The sequence below is a fragment of the Bos taurus genome, chromosome 25 (assembly GCF_002263795.3).
Source record: "Bos taurus isolate L1 Dominette 01449 registration number 42190680 breed Hereford chromosome 25, ARS-UCD2.0, whole genome shotgun sequence".
In the NCBI taxonomy this organism is placed as follows: Eukaryota; Metazoa; Chordata; class Mammalia; order Artiodactyla; family Bovidae; genus Bos; species Bos taurus.
In genome coordinates, this window is record NC_037352.1 from 33670339 (window position 1) to 33689400 (window position 19062).

Sequence of the window (19062 nt, forward strand, 5' to 3'; positions counted from 1 at the left end):
CTCCTTTTCGTGTAGCTACAGCTGACATTCTCTATTCTTAAAGCCCCACCTCTAGTTTCCACTTCCGGCAGGATTTCCAGCTGTTCTTGATGGCTCTCCAGGGTACCTCCAGTTCTTGGGGCTGAGCCCGAGCCCATCCCTGAGTCTCCCACTACATCTCTGCTTTACCAACACCAGGGCTGGGTTCGGTCCACAGCAGCCACAAGCACTGGAATGACTTTGGTGCCCATTCTGATGTGCAACTGGGTGCGTTTTGGAAATACCAAAAATGGCCCCCCGTTTTTTTCCCCCCAATGTTTTTGGAGTTTTCACTCTGCGTGTAGTCTGCCATTAGGTGTCTAGTCCTGCAAGCATCCATCCCGTTAGTCACCTTGTCTGTGCCTCTGAAGTCCAGCCACTTGTCTTCACCGACCTTGCTGACCATTTGCCCCATCACCGCTCCTGCCATTCCCTTCCACGTGGTCACTCCCATTCAACCCTCACATGCTGTGGCAGAACGAGAACTTGCCTTTGCCATTCTCTCTTGATACTATCTGGCTGGAGATCCCTGTGTTTAGGCCCTGAATTTACCACGTCTGCTCTGCTGCTCCTGCCTAGGATGTCCATCCCTCTTTTCTGCCTAGTGAGCTGCAACTTCTCTTCACAATCAGCTCAAATGCCATGGCCTCTGAGGTTTCTCCTAATCCTCTTAGAAGAAATGGCTACTGAAGGGAGATAAGCTCTCTTCACTGCTAGATGGCCTGAAGGGGCTTCAAAGACCTGACATCTGACTTAGATCAATGGGGGGGAAAATGTTGCCTGCCACATCAGTAAACAAAGATGTTGCAGGCATCAAGCCATCACCTTACAGCGGCTGAAGGAAGGGAACTTAGGATAGAAACAGGATGCCTGCCATCTAGGTCCACTCTCAACACCCCTCCCCAGAAACTCAGGATGAAAAAGCACTGGATACTGACCCCAGATAGTGGAGGTGCATATCAAAGGAAAGATTTCAATGAGCTGGAACTTTTGCATCTTCCCATCCATAGGAAAGCACTAAATTCCTCAACTTGAGATACTTGGTTTTCTTTTAATTAACAGTAATCTTTCTTGACTTCCCTGGTGGTCCAGTGGCTAAGACTCTTCGCTCCCAAAGCAGGGGGCCTGGGTTTGATCCCTGATCAGGGAACTAGGTTCCATATGTTTCAACTAAGAATTTGCAGGCCACAACTAAAGAGCCTGCATGTGGCATCTAAGACCTAGCACAGCCAAATAAATATTTTAAAAAAACAAACAAAAATCCCAGTAATCTTTCCGTGTTCTGACTACCTGGCTTTGGTTGCAAAAACTCCTATGTATCCTGGCTCCTCCCTTACCTCTTACGAGCAGTCTCTCAGACTGTCTGAGATACTGTTGCCCGGGCTTAAGTCCTTGGTTTTGTCTGCCAAATAAAACATAATTCACAACTTTTAGGTTGTGCATTTTTCAGTAGAAAAATGAGAATTTACCTTTTACTGGCAATGATCCTTCTCACTTTAAGGTGAGAAGAAAAGAGAAAAAGGTCTGGCATTGGCCTGTTGCCATTCAGGGACACCTAGCAGTTTATTCCTGTCTAGGCTGGAAAGACATGTTCTTGGGCCACTGCAGATTTTTGAACCAAGGTAGTAAACAAGAAGATTCTTGAGAGTCCCTTGGACTTCAAGATCAAACCAGATTTGAATATTCATTGGAAGGACTGATGCTGAAGCTCCAATACTTTGGCCCTCTGATGGGAAGAGCTAACTCACTGGAAAAGACCCTAATGCTGGGAAAGATTAAGGGCAGGAGGAGAAGGGGGTGACAGAGGATGAGATGATTAGGTAGCATCACCGACTCAATAGACATGAATCTGAGCAAACTCTGGAAGATAGTGAAGGACAGGGGAGCCTGGTGTGCTGCAATCCAGGGGGTCACAAAGAGTCTGATACAACTTAGCGATTGAACAACAAACAATTTAATAGGCATGAATGATTAAAAAGTGTGTTTCTGACTGTACTTGATGGGCAAACAAATTTTGAGTGACTGTGGTCTACTTAGAGTAGCTCAAACGTTCTCACTCTCCAGGCACGGTTATTTGTTTTCCTACTGCACCCTATGAAAGCATTCATCACATAGAACGGTGATTATCTCTTATTTTTTTCAGAGCAGTAGTATCTGTCTTATTTTCTTCCCCTGTTGCCCCAAAAGACTATATGAGTGAATGAATTTATCTTTAATAGACATGTCCTTTAATATATTTTTCCAACAAAGCTTCTATATTATCCTTTCCAGCAAACTCCTAGAAGCAAGCATTATACTAAATACCCCACTCTCGTCTAGAAGTTAACTTTACGGGGACCCAACCTGAACCGCAAGTAATCTCAACAGAACCGATGCCGATAAAGTCTCCGGGTTACTTCCCGCCAACCCGTTCTTCCGTGAGCCCCACCCGCGCATCTCCGGGCGTGGCCGAACGCGGTGCCTTTAAGAAGGGGGCGGAGCCCGAGTGGAAAGACAAAGCCCCTGGCCGCGCGCTCCCCCTCCCCCCTCCGGCGCACCACACGGACAGTGGTGCCCGGATGTCGGTGTCGCCTTCGGTGACAGATGGCGCAGAGTCAGTACATGTTAGAGGGCTTTTCTGGCCTGACCTCTCTGAATTCCCGGCCTTTCGGTTCCCCGTTTTTCCCCACTTTCAACTCCGCCGCCGAAGGCCCGCGCGTCTGTCACTGGCGCTTACATAACGTGACCTTTCACCTCTTCATACTGCCCTCTAGTGAGCTGCAACCCAACTAGGCGGCCCGGGAAGGGGGCGGGACCCAACCGCAGAGCGGCAGCTCCTCTGAGCCAATAGATTTTGGGTGCTGACCAGTTCTCCGCCTATTGGAGCATTCGCCACCGGCGCCACAGGGGAGCAAGTTAGTGTGCGCGCTGGCCGGGCGGGGGGTGGAGGGGAATCTCCCGCCATTTTTCAATAATTTCCTCCGGTGCAGCTGAGGACGAGTCGTGACTGCCGAACGCGGGGACCCGTAGAGAAGGTTGGCCGGAGGCTTCGGGACGGCGCGGAAGTGTGTGAGGGAGTTCTGTGCCCGTGGGTCCCGTTCCATGGCTCTAGCGCGGCGGCGCCAGCAGTGAGGGAACCGAGTTCGCGCCGCCCTCTCACCCCTCCCCTCCCCCACCCCACCCCCGGGAGCCAGGCGCTCGCTCCGGGCCGCTCGGCCTAGTGTTGCGCCGCGGGTCCACTGAGGAGCCGCCGCCTTCCCCGCTGCCTTCGCCGCGATGGCGCCGCTCCTGGGCCGCAAGCCCTTCCCCCTGGTGAAGCCGCTTCCCGGCGAAGAGCCGCTCTTCACGATCGCGCACACTCAGGAGGCCTTCCGCACCCGGGAGTATCCTTTTCCAGCAGCGCCGGCCAGGCCGCCCGCGGGATGGGGTGGGGCGAGGTGGGCCGCGTAGCCCCGCGCTGGTGGCAGCTGTCAGTCAGCGCGGCGCCGGCGGGCCTGCACCCGGAGCCGGAGCCCCGGGCCCGCCGATCCTGGAGTGGGGGGTGGGGGTGGGGGGGTGCGCGGGCGGGCCGGCCGGCCGGCCGGGCTCGGGCCGCCTCCGAGCCTTGCGCCCTCCATCCTTCCCCCGGCTCCGCACTTTGTCCCCGGGCCTCGTTATGGAGGAGCGACCCTCCATCCCACTCCCAGCGGGGGTTGGCGTTAGGCCCTAAGTACCGGGGATGAATGGGGTTTCCTTTGCTGCTGCTTTTTTCTTTTAAAATTAAACCTTCCACTTAAGTTTTGGAAATCGTACTTGGGCGGCCTCGTGATCCGGGTTGTAGAAGGAGCGATTGGGTTCTCCCCCTGCCCCAATCTCTGCGGGGACATTTGTGTTTTGCTCCTTCCGAGTGGACTGGAGGCTGATGAACTGACGGGATCAAAATCAAGAATGAATTTCCAGACTTAGAGGAAAGACAGTAAAAAAGTTATCTTGGAGGAGCCGATGCCTTCTATCCCCGGACTTGCACAGATTTGGAATTCTGACGGTGTACAATATCGGTATTTATCTTTAAACAGCGTTTTTCAAAGACACGCTTGCAGTTTTAATGTTGTATTGTAGGAACACGAGGCTCATGTTTTAAATGAGAGGCATCCTAATCATTGCTTAAGGTTTCTTGCTGTCAAGCTTATTGTCAACTCTCTTTAAACTTGTACCACTCTTTTTTTTATGGATGCCAGATGCATCCTTTTTGAATCTTAACCGTAAAAAAGGTTTTTGAATCTAGCATCCTTTAGTGTACAGAAAGCTTAAAGAGTGAAGGCTTCTGTTAGCTTTATCACCGCTTTCCCTTTGAAAGGACTTGATTTCTCAGCAGTGTCTGTTTGCTTCCGTGTAGAAGGAAGTGCGAGTGTGAGCCATATCATTTGATTATATTTGTCTTTGATCCTCCCTTTAATGTAGTGCTTTATGGGATTGTTTTCAGTGCAGTTTGAGGATATTAGGTGCAGGAAGGGACTTGGAAAATGAGTCCGTGCTGTAGGAAGACTCTCGAAGAAATGCAACCAGAGTACCTCAGAGCGGAACTAGATCCTGGAGATGGTGGGGTTCCCCTGCCTGGGTATGCCTGGTAGGCCCAGATAGTTGAGATCACACGCTTGTAAATGGTAAGAGTCAGGAGGAGAATCCAGTGCTCTTGGTACCTCATGCCTGAAAGTAGATCACAAAAGGAACATGGAATGCTATTCCTTCGCTTTTAATAATGTTAATCCACTGTTTGTTCCAGCTGGTAGCACAAGATGTGTGTGTGTGTGTGTGTGTGTGCCCTCAGTGGCTCAGTCGTGTCCGACTCTTTGCGACCCCAAGGACTGTAGCCCGCCTGACTCCTCTGTCCATGGGATTTCCCGAGCCAGAATACTGGCATGGTTTGCCATTTCCTTCGTTAGGGGATCTTCCCCACCCAGGGTTCGAACTCCCGTCTCTTGGTGTCTTCTGCATTGGTGAGTGTGCTCTTTACCACTGAGCCACCGGGGAAGCCTGTGGTATAAGTTACAGTGTGTTTAAGGGAGAGGTTGAAGTGGTAATCTGGTTTTTCTTGTCCTATTAGGGCTTTGGGAGGATTGTTTTGGAGAAGTGCTCCAGCTCTCCCAAACACAGCATTATTCTAAAAGTGCCGGAATTTTTTTTTTTTTTAAATAACATTCCAAAACATCAGTGAAGTAAAAAACTACTTGTGGAAATATACTATATCCTTTTCACATGTCTTTTGAGCAGTTGATGGTTATTCACACGAATATTACTGGATGTTGATTTTCACGTCTGGTTCTAGTGAAGTATAAGAAACTGCAATAGGGAGGAGACACATTCTGAGTCTAATAGGACCTGAGCTCTGTTTAAGAAAAAAAATGGCTGTAGATAGCTAACTTAGAACTGGCAGCCTAGGTTTCTTCGTATCATTTACTGAAATTGTTGAAATATAATGGTATATATGAAGTGTTTCTTTTAATGATGACAGTTGAACACTGATACGTTGATACGTGTAACTTTTAAAATGTTGTGTATTTAATAAAAATTCTTCATCTTTAAAATCTCCCCTACCAGTTTTTAGAACTCTTTTAACAAAGGAGTTCATAAATTGTGTTAACCTATTGGGGAGAACTTGCTCCCTTGGGAATGTCTACGAGTGGAAGTACTTTGAGGATGGTTTTTAAACTATTGTACTGTGTGGTTGGCTGGTTGGCATATTTTTTTATTAGGCTATTAGTGATTTCATAGAGGAGAATGAGGATGTGGTTGGGTAACTGCTGCATTTGAAGTGTTGGTTTTTTCAGTTTTAAGTTTATAGTTACAATTATGTTTTTAATAGGATTTCATACTTTAATTTTCTCCTAATTCCTCCCTTTGGATTGCATGTATGTTCTGTAGCAAATTTGTATGGTATTTTATTGACTTAAAGCTGTGAGCATTGTGTTCTTGAAGGCATTGTTGTATGTCTTCATTAAACTTACAGGGATAATTGTGAATGATGCACACACATTTAATGACTGGGTTGTATATTGATGATTATTGTACTGTACCTTTAAATCTATGGCACATTGCTTCCCAGGAGAGTACTACTACAGGCAAGCGCCTAGATCTTACCTGGAAAAGTTAACTTTATCAGAATCGCTTCTTGATCTGATTGTTTGACAGTAGAAGTCTGCATTGACTATATTTAAGTCAAGATGGATTTTAGGGAGGAACTGAACCTGGAGGCAGCCTGCTGTAGATTATTATTATTATTATTTTTTTTTGTATTGCTTTGACTACTCTAGTTTCTAAAGCCTAGAAACTAATTCATAACCTTAGTAGCATCAGTATGAGAAATTTTAGATGGTATAATTAGGAGAAGCTGTTAGAATATACAGTTATTCTGGCTCTAGGTAAGAATAACTTAATTTGCCAAGAAAAACATGACAAGCATTTTAAGAGCTGGGGTTAAATAGTAGTTGCAAGACAGGATTTTATTGGACAGTTGGAATACTGAACTCGTATGTTGATTTTCATAATTTAATTTCTTTAACAAGTTATTACCAGATTAGAGTTATTTTTAACTTAATGACAGGCTGGTCCAAAGAGAGAAAACAGGCTAAAAAGCGAACCTTGTGTTGCTGCTTTGTCTTCTCACTTAGAACTCCTAGGGTTATAGTTATACTTATTTAACCTCCATACTTTTCTGGGCCGCTTCCTTTCAGGCTATCAAGTACTTTGTTGAAAGAAACCATACTTAAAAGGCTAAAGAGAACAAAGAAGCAGCATATGGTGGTAAGGAGGTACCTCTTAAACTCTTGAAAAGAGAGATACATAATGAGTTAGTCTAGGATTTGAAAATATCTTATCATTTATAGCGTACACAACCTTTGGAGAATTGCTTTGACATTTTGTCTGCAATTATAAGTACAGCAGTGGCTGGAACATAAAAACTTCAATTGGCATTTGCCCTGAGGGGTTATTTGAGAGTGAGTGACTTATTTTGGTAACCTAAAATCTGAAATAGGATTCAGAGGCAGCTGACTCAATATCCTTCTGATAGGCTTTTTTTTTTTCCCCTCCTTTTTTAAAAAAAAAAAAACAAAACATAAGTCAAATGAATAACTAGAAAAGAATTATATAAACTTAAAAGTACCTCATGATAGGGGTTGTTGTAGAAATTTCAGTTTTAAACTTTTAAAATTAATCTAATTTGAATAACTAGTCAATTAAAAATTGTGTTGTCAGAGGAACTTCATTCCTAAATAATAAGCATTAGGATTGTACTGCTGTTCTATGGGGAGAAGGCAATGGCAGCCGACTCCAGTGTTCTTGCCTGGAGAATCCAGGGACGGTGGAGCCTGGTGGGCTGCAGTCTATGGTATCACACAGAGTCAGACACAACTGAAGCGACTTGGCAGCTGTCCAGTGTGATGTGGTGGTGGTGGTGTTTGGTCGCTAAGTCGTGTCTGACTCTTCTGACCCCATGGACTGTAGCCGGCCAGACTCCTCTGTCCACAGGATTCTCCAGGCAAGAATACTGGTGTGGGTTGCCATTTCCTTCTCCAGGGGATCCCTGACCCGGGAATTGAACCTGGGTCTCCTGCATTATAGGCACGTTCTTTACCAACTGACCTACAGGGGAAGCCCCAATGTGATGTGAGCCACATGTAATTAAATTTTTTCTAGTGGCCACATTTGAAAAAAAGGAAAATGGGTGAAAAAAAGGAAAGAGACGTTTTTCTTATTTTCCAAGATTCAGGCTGAAGGAGCGGTCCCTTATCTGCAGCATCTTTTTCTGGTGGCAGAAAAAACAACAGGAAACTGATGGGTTTTTAAGCTTCTTCCTGGAGGTGGCCTCTGTTCCATCTATTTGTCAAAGCAAGTCATGTGGTCAGACCCAAGGTGGTGATGGCGGGGTGATGTACTTTCCTCTTCCCAGGAGGCCTTTCAAGCCACGTGGTAGTGGGTGGAGATGTATTGATAAAATCCTCTTATGGATTGGAGTGGATATTTGGAAAGAATAGTACTGTCTGCCACATTTTAGGGTTAAGGAAATGTTTCCTGGGGAAAGTTATTTTTAAGTTGAGATCTAAAGGATGGCTAGGAGTTAGATGGGGACTTCCCTGGAGATCCAGTGGTTGAGATTCTGTGCTTCCACTTAAGGGGACATGGGTTCAATCCCTGGTCAGGGAACTAAGATCCTACACAGGACGGATGGCGCAGCAAAAAAAAAAACAAACAAAAAAACAGTTAGATGAAGAAGAGGTCTACATCTTTTGAAGAGCTTGTGAGTTTGATGGTTCTTGATTTTGAAAAAAAAATAATTACTAAAAAAATGTTAAAACCTTTTATTTTTTTGTGCCGTTGCACTTGTGGAACCTGGGCAAATGGCATGAAACTCACTGAGTCCTGACCGCTGGACACCAGGGAATTCCCGCTTTTGAGAAATAGAAATCAGCTTCATATGGCTGGAGTGAGAAAGTAGGAGCGAGAGGCAGTGATGAGGTACACAAATGGGGCTGTGCGGTAGACAGGAATTTGGACTTTGCCTTAAATTTAGTGGAGGCTGTTAAAAGAATTTGAAAAGCAAAGAAGCAGGCTTTTAGATTAGGAAGATTACTGTGGGTGCAGCGTTGAGAATGGTTAAGAATGGGTCTGTAGCCTCGAGACCAGTGGCAACTAGACCGGTGATTAAGTCATCTCAGCACTAGATAGACAACAGCTGTCTGAATAAATTCACTAGCCCTTGAAGTGGAGAGAAGTACAGTTTGTGAATTTCTGAAATAAGTAGATTTGTCAGGATTTGGTGATTGATTGAGGAGGAGTCAGGTTATGTTTTGGTTATCATTTGGTTAGTGGTGTCCTGTGACATCAGTTCAGTTCAATCACTCAGTCGTGTCTCTCTCTTTGCGACCCCGTGGACTGCAGCACAGGCTTCCCTGTCCATCACCAACTGCTGGAGGTTGCTCAAACTCATGTCCATCGAGTCGGTGATGTCATCCAACCATCTCATCCTCCCTCGTCCCCTTCTCCTCCTGCCTTCAGTCTTTCCTAGCATCAGGGTCTTTTCCATTGAGTCAGTTCTTCGCATCAGGTGGCCAAAGTATTGGAGTTTTGCTTCAGCATCAGTCCTTCCAATGAATATTCAGGACTGATTTCCTTTAGAATGGACTGGTTTGCTCTCCTTGCAGTCCAAGACTCTGAAGAGTCTTCTCCAACACCACAGTTCAAAAACATCAATTCTTTGGCGCTCAGCTTTCTTTATAGTCCAACTCTCACATCCATACATGACTACTGGAATAACCCTAGCTTTGACTGTGACATAGAGGACCCTATGAGACTGGAAGGAAGAGGGTGGCCCTGGCCAACCCTTAAAAGACATATCCCCTGAGGACATAAAGTGGTTAGAACCAAATAGGCCCAAGGTGGCAGAAGCCTGGACTTCCAGTAACCTTGAATCTCATTATATATACTCTTTGTAATACTTTAGCATATGGTAAATGACTCCCACAGGCACCAAGACCTTTTGGAGGCTGAGCCATAAAAGGCCAGAAAGTGGGTGGTGGCCCAGTTCTTGGAAATGCCTGCCCCTTCCCCAAAATAGAATGGACTAACTGTGAAAGTGCTGTACGCAATATGCCAGCAAATTTGGAAAACTCAGCAGTGGCCACAGGACTGGAAAAGGTCAGTTTTCATTCCAATCCCAAAGAAAGGCAATGCCAAAGAATGCTCAAACTACCGCACAATTGCACTCATCTCGCACGCTAGTAAAGTAATGCTCAAAATTCTCCAAGCCAGGCTTCAGCAATATGTGAACCGTGAACTTCCTGATGTTCAAGCTGGTTTTAGAAAAGGCAGAGGAACCAGAGATCAAATTGCCAATATCCGCTGGATCATGGAAAAAGCAAGAGAGTTCCAGAAAAACATCTATTTCTGCTTTGTTGACTATGCCAAAGCCTTTGACTGTGTGGATCACAATAAACTGTGGAAAATTCTGAAAGAGATGGGAATATCAGACCACCTGACCTGCCTCTTGAGAAATCTGTATGCAGGTCAGGAAGCAACAGTTAGAACTGGACGGGAACAACAGACTGGTTCCAAATAGGAAAAGGAGTTCGTCAAGGCTGTATATTGTCACCCTGTTTATTTAACTTCAATGCAGAGTACATCATGAGAAACGCTGGGCTGGAAGAAGCACAAGCTGGAATCCAGATTGCCAGGAGAAATGTCAATAACCTCAGATATGCAGATGACACCACCCTTATGGCAGAAAGTAAAGAGGAACTAAGAAGCCTCTTGATAAAGGTGAAAGTGGAGAGTGAAAAAGTTGGCTTAAAGCTCAATATTCAGAAAACGAAGATCATGGCATCCGGTCCCATCACTTCATGCGAAATAGATGGGGAATATATTAATATATAATAGTGGAATATATAATTAATATATAATAGTGGAAACAGTGTCAGACTTTATTTTTCTGGGCTCCAAAATCACTGCAGATGGTGACTGCAGCCATGAAATTAAAAGACACTTACTCCTTGGAAGGAAAGTTAAGACCAACCTAGATAGCATATTCAAAAGCAGAGACATTACTTTGCCAACAAAGGTCCATCTAGTCAAGGCTATGGTTTTTCCTGTGGTCATGTGTGGATGTGAGAGTTGGACTGTGAAGAAGGCTGAGCGCCGAAGAATTGATGCTTTTGAACTGTGGTGTTGGAGAAGACTCTTGAGAGTCCCTTGGACTGCAAGGAGATCCAACCAGTCCATTCTAAAGGAGATCAGCCTTGGGATTTCTTTGGAAGGAATGATGCTAAAGCTGAAACTCCAGTACTTTGGCCACCTCATGCGAAGAGTTGACTCATTGGAAAAGACTCTGATGCTGGGAGGGATTGGGGGCAGGAGGAGAAGGGGATGACAGAGGATGAGATGGCTGGATGGCGTCACTGACTCGATGGACTTGAGTCTGAGTGAACTCCAGGAGTTGGTGATGGACAGGGAGGCCTGGCGTGCTGCGTTTCGTGGGGTTGCAAAGAGTCGGACACAACTGAGTGACTGATCTCTCTCTCTCTGATCTCTCCCCAAAATAATTGGAATAATCTTCCTACTACTGCCTATGAATTTACCCAAACCATTAAAAACTAACCATCCCGTATTTCAGGGCCTCTCAGCTTCTGAGATGGCCCCACTCTGTGGAGTGTGTGTCTCCCTAAAGAAACCTGCTTTCCCATTTAGGTCTTAGGGCAGAGCCTGACTGCTTGCATCCTTCACAAGTGTTCTGTGTTAATAAATCTACTTCTTGCCTATAGCTTTGCTTCTTGCTGAATTCCTTCTGTGCTGATACTAAAGAACCTGAGCTTCATTAAGTCTTGAGACCAGGTGTGCGACTTCAGCAGGGAAACTGGGTTCAAGTCCCATCTGCAATGTAATTGGGTTTGAGTCACAGTCTGAGATGTGGGGTTTCACCTAGAAGAGAATCAGTTGTTTATTTTGACTGTGGAGTCATGAAGTGTTTAGTTTGGACATTCTTACGTTGAATTGCTGAGGCTCTCCAAATGGAGATGTATGTGTTGCTAGTATATATCTATATATGGGCCTGGAGTTCAGAGAGAGGGGACTGAGCTGCTGATAGAAGTTATTAGCATTTGTAGATAGTAATTGAAGTTAATGGGAGTGGATGAGGCCACCCAGAAGGAGAATGCTGTACTGATAAAGATTTTCAAAGGCGGGTGGGAAAGACTTGTATCAGGGTAGAAGGGACTGTCATTACTGTATTTGAAAAACCATAATCAATCAGTATTTGCTATTTGAATATATATTGTTTGAAACTAGTTTCCTTTTTTTTTTCCTTCTGAAAATAAAAATCTTAGAAAATAAAACCCAATAAAATCTTGATAAGAGGTTTTCAGTTCTGTGGGGGGGTCAGAGTATTTTTCCCGTTGTAACATGTTTGCATTTCAAGGGGCCTGAGGGCAAGTGAGATTTTTAAATCAGAAGAAATGGGTTTAAAAGCAAATGAGACTGGGGAGAAAAAGGATGTGAGCGTGAGAAGCACAAAGGACCTGAGAAGAAGATTACCAGTGAGGCCAGTTAAATGTTTTAAAATATTATGACTGCTTGAGAAATGAGGATCAGAAGCTGGATTTGGAGAATGGCTCTGTTATGGGAGAGAAAGAACTGAACTGAAAAGTATGTAAGTGGTTACAGTAAGGGGGCTCAAGAGGTTAGGATGAGTCCCTGAGTTCTGACTTGGACCATTCAGTGAGATTGGGAGTATCTGTTAAAGAGCACGTTTGAGCAGGAGTGGAGGGGTAGTGAGAGTTTAGAAAAAGTTGGATTTGAGGAATCACTGAGGCATCTGGGTGGTAGCAGTCCTATTGGCCATATGGGTTTTAGTCTGAGGAGAATGGACTTGGCACGTTATTCCAACTATTGAAAGTAACTAATAAAAACGTAATGCTTTCTCTTTAGGATATATTTGTTAATCTCATATTCTCTCTGATGGTGCAGTACATTTCTTCAGTGTAGACGAATGATGTATTAGAATGTTATTAAGCTTTTTGAATGTTTAAATAAATCCACTTACTGATTGTTTTTATTTTACCTCCCCTCCCCAGGTGCAAATAGAGAAACAGAAAACAAACCCATTTTGTTGGTGATTTACTGTCCCTATGGAAGCCATGCTAGTCCATTTTCACCATAGGATTTTATAAATTTTCAGTGATTGGATTTGCATAGGGCTCTATGGAAGTCTGACTCCTGGTTTTCACTGGTACTCTGTTTTAATAGTTTAATCATTTAAATATTATCATCACCCCCCTGAGGAAAAAGAGACGTTTTGTTTTTGGCAGATCCAGAGAATGATACAGTGAGAGAAGGTACTTATTTATTGACTAAAACTACAGTTTTGGATTATTTGTGGATTTATCCCTGTCATTTTTCTTTTAACTCATAATAGCCCTAGAAGACCAAGAATCTCCTTTATATTAAAAATGAATTATTTGTTTAGTTGTTCAGTAATATTACAAGAGGAGCTGTTTAAATACTTTTTATTTCAACCATTATAGAAACTGTCACTTGGAAAGTACAGAGATTGGCAGTTAATTCTCTAGTTGTGGTGTCAGTTTTCCTGCATAGCATCTTCTCCTGTGCATAAAAGTAAATTAGTTGCCTGTCATTTGAATTGGAATGTGGCTGGCTGATAATGAACTCCAGTTGGGGTGGTGTGGAAGGTTCCCATGTACAGGCACTAGTTGGATGATCTCTTCCTCCCTCTCCCTCACAAAGATGGACTAAGTACTGGTAAATGACTTGTGAACGTGGTGTTACTGGAGATAACATAACTCTGGATACATACTGCTGCTGCTGCTAAGTCTCTTCAGTTGTGTCCGACTCTGTGCGACCCCATAGATGGCAGCCCACCAGGCTCCTCCATCCGTGGGATTCTCCAGGCAAGAGTACTGGAGTGGGGTGCTACTATGCCAGAATTATTTTTAGGATTTTATGGTATTTATTTTTTAAACCCAAGAGAATCAAGAAGTGTTTCCAAGGTAGACTGGAAGATTATTAGTAAATGGATCATGACCGTGTGTACAGGGTTATTATTCCCAACTGCCTGGGAAACTGGTGTAGCCATTTTATCTTACTGTGGAACTGATTCTTTCATTTGAGTTGTGAATTTCACATACCTTAGATTCTTATTCCTTATCTCTTGGGTTTTATTTTGCCTTAATTCTTTTCTTATAATTCTTAGTTCTGTGGGAGTCTTGTGAAGTGAAATTTGGGTGAATAGTGTTAATCATCTTGCTTGGATTTGCCAGCTGAAAACTCTTGACTTCAGTTTATGCTATGCATTACAGAGAGGATACTGTGGTTTTTTCCATGTATGATAAGTAGTTTGTGGATTAGTCTGTCTGTTGCTTGAGTATCGTTTTCCTGAGCCACTGCTCACAGAGAGTATGAAGCCCGCTTGGAAAGATACAGTGAGCGCATCTGGACGTGTAAGAGTACCGGGAGCAGTCAGCTCACGCACAAGGAGGCCTGGGAGGAGGAGCAGGAGGTTGCTGAACTGTAAGTAGGAGAAGCACTGCCCTTCTAACGCTGTCTTCACATGATGAGGAAAAGGGGACTGTTAACCACAAAACCGTATTTGTATTTAAGTTTATGGGGCGTAAATTGGAATGCATTGTATTGATGTACTGGTGTCTTGCCTCTTGTCATTTTGTGAGTAACACAGTATGTGGGATATACAGTTGTGCGTACACTTAACTTAGGTATGTACCAGGCTTTTGAATATTCTTGCTGTATACTTTTCCCTTATAAATACTCTGGGAATGTGGTTCTAAGCAAAGGAAGCTGATATAATCTAGAAGTAATACAGAGGCAGCGAATTAGCAAAGGATTTTCTGTATTTTGTGGTCATTTGAAATTTAAGACAGTATTTATAGCAGCTATTGAAAATAAATACACAGTTTGAAGATAGTTTACCTGAGTGGGATGGTTAAATGAGGTATCTTAAAAAATTCTGTGTGTGTTCAAAGGGTGTATTTGGGTATCCTTTCAAAGAAAATACTCAGAATTTAGACAACAGATGCTTGCAAAAATAAGTAGGAACTAGGGATGATAAAACACTACTTTTTTTTTGAAAATGAAATATAGTTGATATGCAGTTTTATATGTTTCAGGTGTACAGTATGGGGATTCATAATTTTTTATTTTTTTAATTTTATTATTTGGCTGCTCTGGGTCTTAGTTGTAGCATGTGGGATCTAGCTCCCTGACCAGGGATCGAACCTGGGCCCCCTGCACTGGGAGCTCAGAGTCTTAGCCACTGGACCACCAGGGAAGTCCCTGATTCATAATTTTTAAAGATTATGCTCTGTGTAGAGAAAGCGCAAAGTAGCCAAGGTGGTGGTAGTCAGGCTCTCTCGCTCTCACCCCACGGTTTGTAAATACATGGTTCTGTAACAGCTGAGAGTAATACTTACAGCACTGCGCATGCGCATCACGATGGGTCCCTGCTTGGGCACAGGCCACTTTGTTCTGTAAACGTATATAAGCTCCACGTGAAAAGCCCTTGCAGCTTCATTATGGCCACATCCACTAGGTCAGAACGGCTGCCTCACGGCTGCTGTGCCAACCCGGAGAAAATAAACATGTCTGTGGTTCCTATGGTTCCGTAAGTTTTCTTCCAGCTTCCCTCATCACACCTTGCCTACCACGGGTTCAGCGAACAGTGAGATACAGTGAGACAACTATTTATAGTTATTATAGAGAAACAATACCCTTTTGGAAATTCAGAGTAAAAACGTTTTCTGTGGACTTCTCATTGACTTCCCTTAATAGTATATAAACAGAGAGCATACAGTTTAGTAATGAATACCATTCTGCTCTTGTGCCTGTGTAACAGAGCACTATCTTCACTTGAGACCTGGGCTCTAGTAGTGGCTCCATCACTGATTAATAATTAGTCAAGTCTGTTAACCTGGTGCCTGTTTCTTTGCTTGGGTCACTGACGTTGTTCCGTTTTGAATTAGCGTTATTTATGTTTATACCTTTTTAGTGTACTAGACTCCGGGTTGGCCTGCCTTTTCTGTAAAGTGCCAGTTAATATATTTTAGGGTTTGTGGGCCATATGGTCTCTGTCTCAACTATTCAACTTTGATGTTGTACAGTGAAAAGAGCTATTGATAATACCATAAATGAATGGGAGTGACTAGGTGCCAATAAAATTTTATTTACCAAAAAAAGTACTGGTAGCAGGGTGGAGTTGGCTCATAGGCTGTTGCTGACACCTATAGTAGCCTGTAAACTAGAGGGCAGGTGTCATGTTTGATTTATGCTAAAATTCATCACAGTGCCTAGGCACAATCGTTTGTACTGTAAAAACATGTACAATTTGCTGTTTACAAAATAAAGATAATGCTACCTTCTGGATGTGTTTTTGGGTGTATAAAAGTTCTCTTCGAATGACAGATGATAACCATTAACCTATAGCAAATAAAGAAAATAAAGAGTAGTAAGGGGGAGATCAGTTATTGTTGCTTGTAATATGATGATGTACCTGGATAACCCAAAGACAATCAGGTGGACAGCTGTTAGGAACAGATCAGAGAATTGATGAAAATAAATTGCTCTCCTTCACACAAAGAAATAAAGTACAGTGGGAATTCAGAGGTTAGCAAGACTAACTTAGAGTTGCTGGGGAAAACTCCACGAGATTTAGTGAAGAAGGTGACACTTGAAGGATAGTCTGTGCCTGGCTGCAGAGGACAGGGTGAGGTGTTTATATTTACTTCTATGAATAATCTTTGTATTTTCCAGTGCCTTGCCTGTATGTGCTAAAGGACTTTTTCAGTTGACCCGAATAACTCTCTGGATAGTCTTTTCCGCATTTTCTTGGAAACTGATGACTTGTTTGTTTAGTTTGAAGGAGGAGTTCCCTGCCTGGTATGAGAAACTTGTCCTGGAAATGGTTCACCATAACACAGCCTCCTTAGAGAAGCTAGTGGATACTGCTTGGTTGGAGATCATGACCAAATACGCAGTGGGAGAAGAGTGTGACTTTGAGGTGAGCGCCTGTTTTTACTTATTTTTTTAATGTGATTTGATTCACTAACCAGATGACAACATTATTTCTTTGTGAGTAATATTGAAGTCCCCTTTACGTAATAGTATCAAATATATTTTTAAACATTTAAGTATTTTAATCACTAAGTTTTAGAACTATGTAAAAGACTCAGCTATTTTTAGTCCAAATCTATGGAATCTAAGGCAAAAGATTTCCATTTCCCTACAACAGTGGTTGAGTTGACTTCTTTCTGTATAAGTTTGTTTAATTTTCCAGCCCATTACTAGAGGATAACTATCACTGAAGTAAATAGGTAGGGTGACTATTACTATTACTAAAGGGTTTACTAAAGTCATAGGTAAACTATTTACATAACACTAAAGCAATCCCTACATAGTCCTTTGAAAGTTTAAAATAAGATTCATTTGTTGAAGTTCTGTATGTACTGGATACTGGGCTGGTTGCTTTATATAATATCTTATAGAATCTGCACAGAAAGGCTGAGGCGGTAAACAGGCTTAGATGTTTAAATAGCTTGTTCAGGTTGATACAGTGTACTAGTATGTAATGAAATAGCTGACTGACAGTGGCCAGGACTTCTCAAAGTTTAGCCTAAATAAAATTACTTTGAGGGTTTATGAATATGCATTCTTGGGCCCTGTCCCCTGAGACTTTACATGGAGGATCTAGGGTAGGACCTGAGAGTTGGCAGTTCTAACACCTCCAGGATGTGATGATATGAACACCTGGGGGACAGCCGTTTTGGGCAGCATCAGCTTAACCAGTGAAGACAGTTGATTATCTCACATAATAAGTCTTAGAAGCGGGCAATTCCAAGTTTGGTGTAGAGGCTGTCCTTGTGCCTTTCTGTTCTGTTCTTGGTGTGTTTGGTTTTGTCCTTATTTTCGTTGCCTCTTGATTGTAAAATTGTGACTACTCAGAGCAAGCAAATGCTTGTCTAAGCATAGTAAGAAAATCTTTATCAGAAGCATATTCTTCCCCATTCCCTTTTATCTTTACATGTTATTGACTATACCATGGCTTACATAACCATCTTCAGCCACAAGGGGGCTAAGAAAGTGAATACTCCCTTTTTTTTTTCTCCCTTTTTTTGAAGCCTCAGAAGGAGGGAGAAAAGGAGGAGGGTGATGGCTTAGGTTAACCCAGCAGTAGCCAGTAAGTCCTTGTCTGGTTCCAAAGTTCTTGTTCTTTCCTCAGTTTACTTTGACTCCCTGTATCTCCCAGCTACTTTTTATATTTGTAATGTCTGTGGAATCATCATTGGGTTTTAATCACACACTTTATATCATTCAGTGTTCTGGCAGGAAACAGATGGTATTATTCAAATGGTGTAATTGAATTGAGTTTGAAAAAGAAACTTCAGATCACAGTCTGATCTAAGTCAAGGAAAACCAACAAGGAAAGGTTAAGTACCTCATGGCAGTCAATAGTGGAGAGGCTTTACTGCTTCTAAACTCCAAGTAAATGAGGGGAAGGGAAGGTTACTGGAACTAGGAGAGAATGATGTAATTGTAGAAAAGTGCTTTGGTATAGCGAGAAGCAGTCAGCCTGCTGAGGCTGATAGTCAGGAGATGCCAGTGTCACCCTGGTGTCAGCTTTCTTTCACCCTGTGATTTTCTGCTTATGCTCCCCATGGGTTGAACCTCAAAACCTAGGGAGAAAGGAGCCCTTTGATATAGTTCATTAAGATCAGCCTGTTTAAGCACAGAGCAAGGTCGAGAAGACTGAGATGGACTTGGAGTGGTGAAAGGAAAATACTGCAAGGTGGAGGAGGAGGAGTTCCAGAAGAGGGAGAGAGGTGTGTCTGTGAACGTATGAGAAGACGTTTATATTCATCAGGAATCCAGAAAGTCAAATGGAAACCACAGTGAGATCATTTTATACACATCTGATTAGTGAATAAAGAAAAGTTAAAATAATGCCAAGTTTTGACAAGACTGTGGAGCTGCTCATCCATTGCTAACTATTTCGGTAACTGCTTTGGCATTATTGAATACAATATGCCCTTTGACTAGGGTTTTTATTCTTGAGTATTTTCTCTTTTAATAACTGATAATGTTGAGCACCTTTTCTGCTTGTTGCTACCTTTTATTTGTGTTTCCTTTGGTGAAATGTCTGTTCAAATCTTCCTCCATTTTAAAATTAAAATTTAATTTAAATTGGATTATTTTCTTGTTTTTAAGTTGTGAGACTTATTTGTATTTTCTGGATACAAATCCTTTTCTATATATATGCTTTTTTTGTTCCAATCTAGGACTTGTATTTTGATTTACTTAACAGTGTCTTTAGAAGAGCAGACATTTTTAGTTTTGATGAAACTAAATAGAAAATATGTAACCATATCTATGCTGCTGCTACTGCTGCTAAATCGCTTCAGTTGTGTCCGACTCTGTGCGAACCCATAGACAGCAGCCCACCAGGCTCTGCTGTCCCTGGGATTTTCCAGGCAAGAACACTGGAGTGGGTTGCCATTTCCTTCTCCAATGCATGAA

General features: G+C 43.0%; 1 protein-coding gene across 1 annotated transcript in view; it reads left to right on the forward strand.

Annotated features, from left to right (window-relative positions):
* Positions 1-3273: 3273 nt before the first annotated feature.
* BAZ1B (bromodomain adjacent to zinc finger domain 1B) overlaps positions 3274-19062 on the forward strand; it is a 55868-nt gene continuing 40079 nt past the window's right edge. The window contains exons 1-3 of the mRNA NM_001192183.3: positions 3274-3380; positions 13933-14049; positions 16405-16549. Coding sequence (NP_001179112.3) covers positions 3274-3380; positions 13933-14049; positions 16405-16549 — 369 coding nt within the window. The remainder of the gene's footprint in view (positions 3381-13932; positions 14050-16404; positions 16550-19062) is intronic.